At 37.2% G+C, this 1384-nt stretch overlaps 1 protein-coding gene across 3 annotated transcripts in view; it reads right to left on the reverse strand.

Annotated features, from left to right (window-relative positions):
- Window positions 1-1384, reverse strand: part of LOC106874430 (uncharacterized) — a 1214035-nt gene that overhangs the window by 504292 nt on the left and 708359 nt on the right. For all 3 annotated transcript variants that reach the window (XM_052978428.1, XM_052978427.1, XM_052978429.1), the window contains exon 6: window positions 235-481. In XM_052978428.1, the coding sequence (XP_052834388.1) occupies window positions 235-481 (247 nt within the window). The remainder of the gene's footprint in view (window positions 1-234; window positions 482-1384) is intronic.

Genomic DNA, 1384 nt, shown 5'->3' on the forward strand with positions numbered 1-1384 from the left:
TATATATATATATATATATATATATGTATGTACGTGTGTGCGTACACACGGGGGGGGTGCATGGATGTATATAGACTATTATAGGAACGTAACTTCTCACATTTTATCAATGAAGATTAGGAAAACCAAAACAGTATTATAAATAAATAAATAATTAAATAAACAAATAAATACCTATCGTGTGGCTGTTTATTTTTATCGTTTGAAGCATTAAATACAAACAGATGTACTCACGTTTCCGGTCGAAAAGATCGACTCGTCCACCAAGCTTATGAAGCAGACCCATGTAAACTAAAATTCGCGCAGCGTTGTATTTCACGTATTTGGCATACTTGGTGCTGTGGTTGGTATAGTACCATTCATCGGAAGGCAGAAGAAGCTGCATTAACATATCTGCGATATCCGCTTCGCTGAGAACTGGATGATAGTTTGGGTTCATAGCAATACATGCCAGGGCTTGTAACAAGAGACACAGCAAGTGCTGTAAAACAGGAAAAGAGAGATATGTAAATGTATGCGTGAAAATGCAAATGCGATGGGTTGTTTAGATAATGATAATGGTGATGATGATGGCGGGGGTGGGGTGATGATTACAGTGATGATGATGATGATGAAAATGACGACAACGATGATTATGATGAAGAGGATGAGGAAAACGGTGATATTGCAGACAGTGGTGAAGATGGGAATGCTTGCAGTGAAGACAATGACGACGAGGATGATAATTTCTAGTTTTAAAGATGAAAATCAACTAATCAGGAAGAACTGAAAATGCGTAAAATTAATTAATATTATTGTATTAAAGCATTCTTTGATTTTGAGAACAATGTTAATTACAATAAATAGAAAAGAAACAAAAATACTGATAATTATTATATTTTAGTCATAATACATCATATATAATCTCCAAGACGTTCTTCCTTCATTCCATCTGAACGAAGCAATGTCTATATGATATGAACCTCTCGCTTGTTTCAGTCTTTGGCCCACGGCCATACTAGAACAGCACCTTGGAAGGTTTTGATCGAAAACATCGACCTCACTACCTAGTTACTTTAAGTGTAGTAATCATTCTATCTAATGGTCACTTTTGCCGAACTGCTAGGTTACGGGGACATAAACAAATACCAGCTGTGAAGCGGTCGGAGTGGATCAAACAAACACAAACACACGCACACATACATACACACACATATAGACACGGAGGCATGTTGAAATATTCCTGGCTGTGAGTAAAAGAAAACAAAGGTAGATCAGTTAATTATGATTTTATTCGACATATACTCCTCTCAGATTCACACACTAATTGCAGCGGTCCTCCAGTTTTTCTAAGTCCTCCTGTAAAAGAACTCGGAAGGTTGGGTTTCCAGCCAGGCCTTTCGTG

This window comes from Octopus bimaculoides, chromosome 2, assembly GCF_001194135.2.
Source record: "Octopus bimaculoides isolate UCB-OBI-ISO-001 chromosome 2, ASM119413v2, whole genome shotgun sequence".
NCBI lineage: Eukaryota > Metazoa > Mollusca > Cephalopoda > Octopoda > Octopodidae > Octopus > Octopus bimaculoides.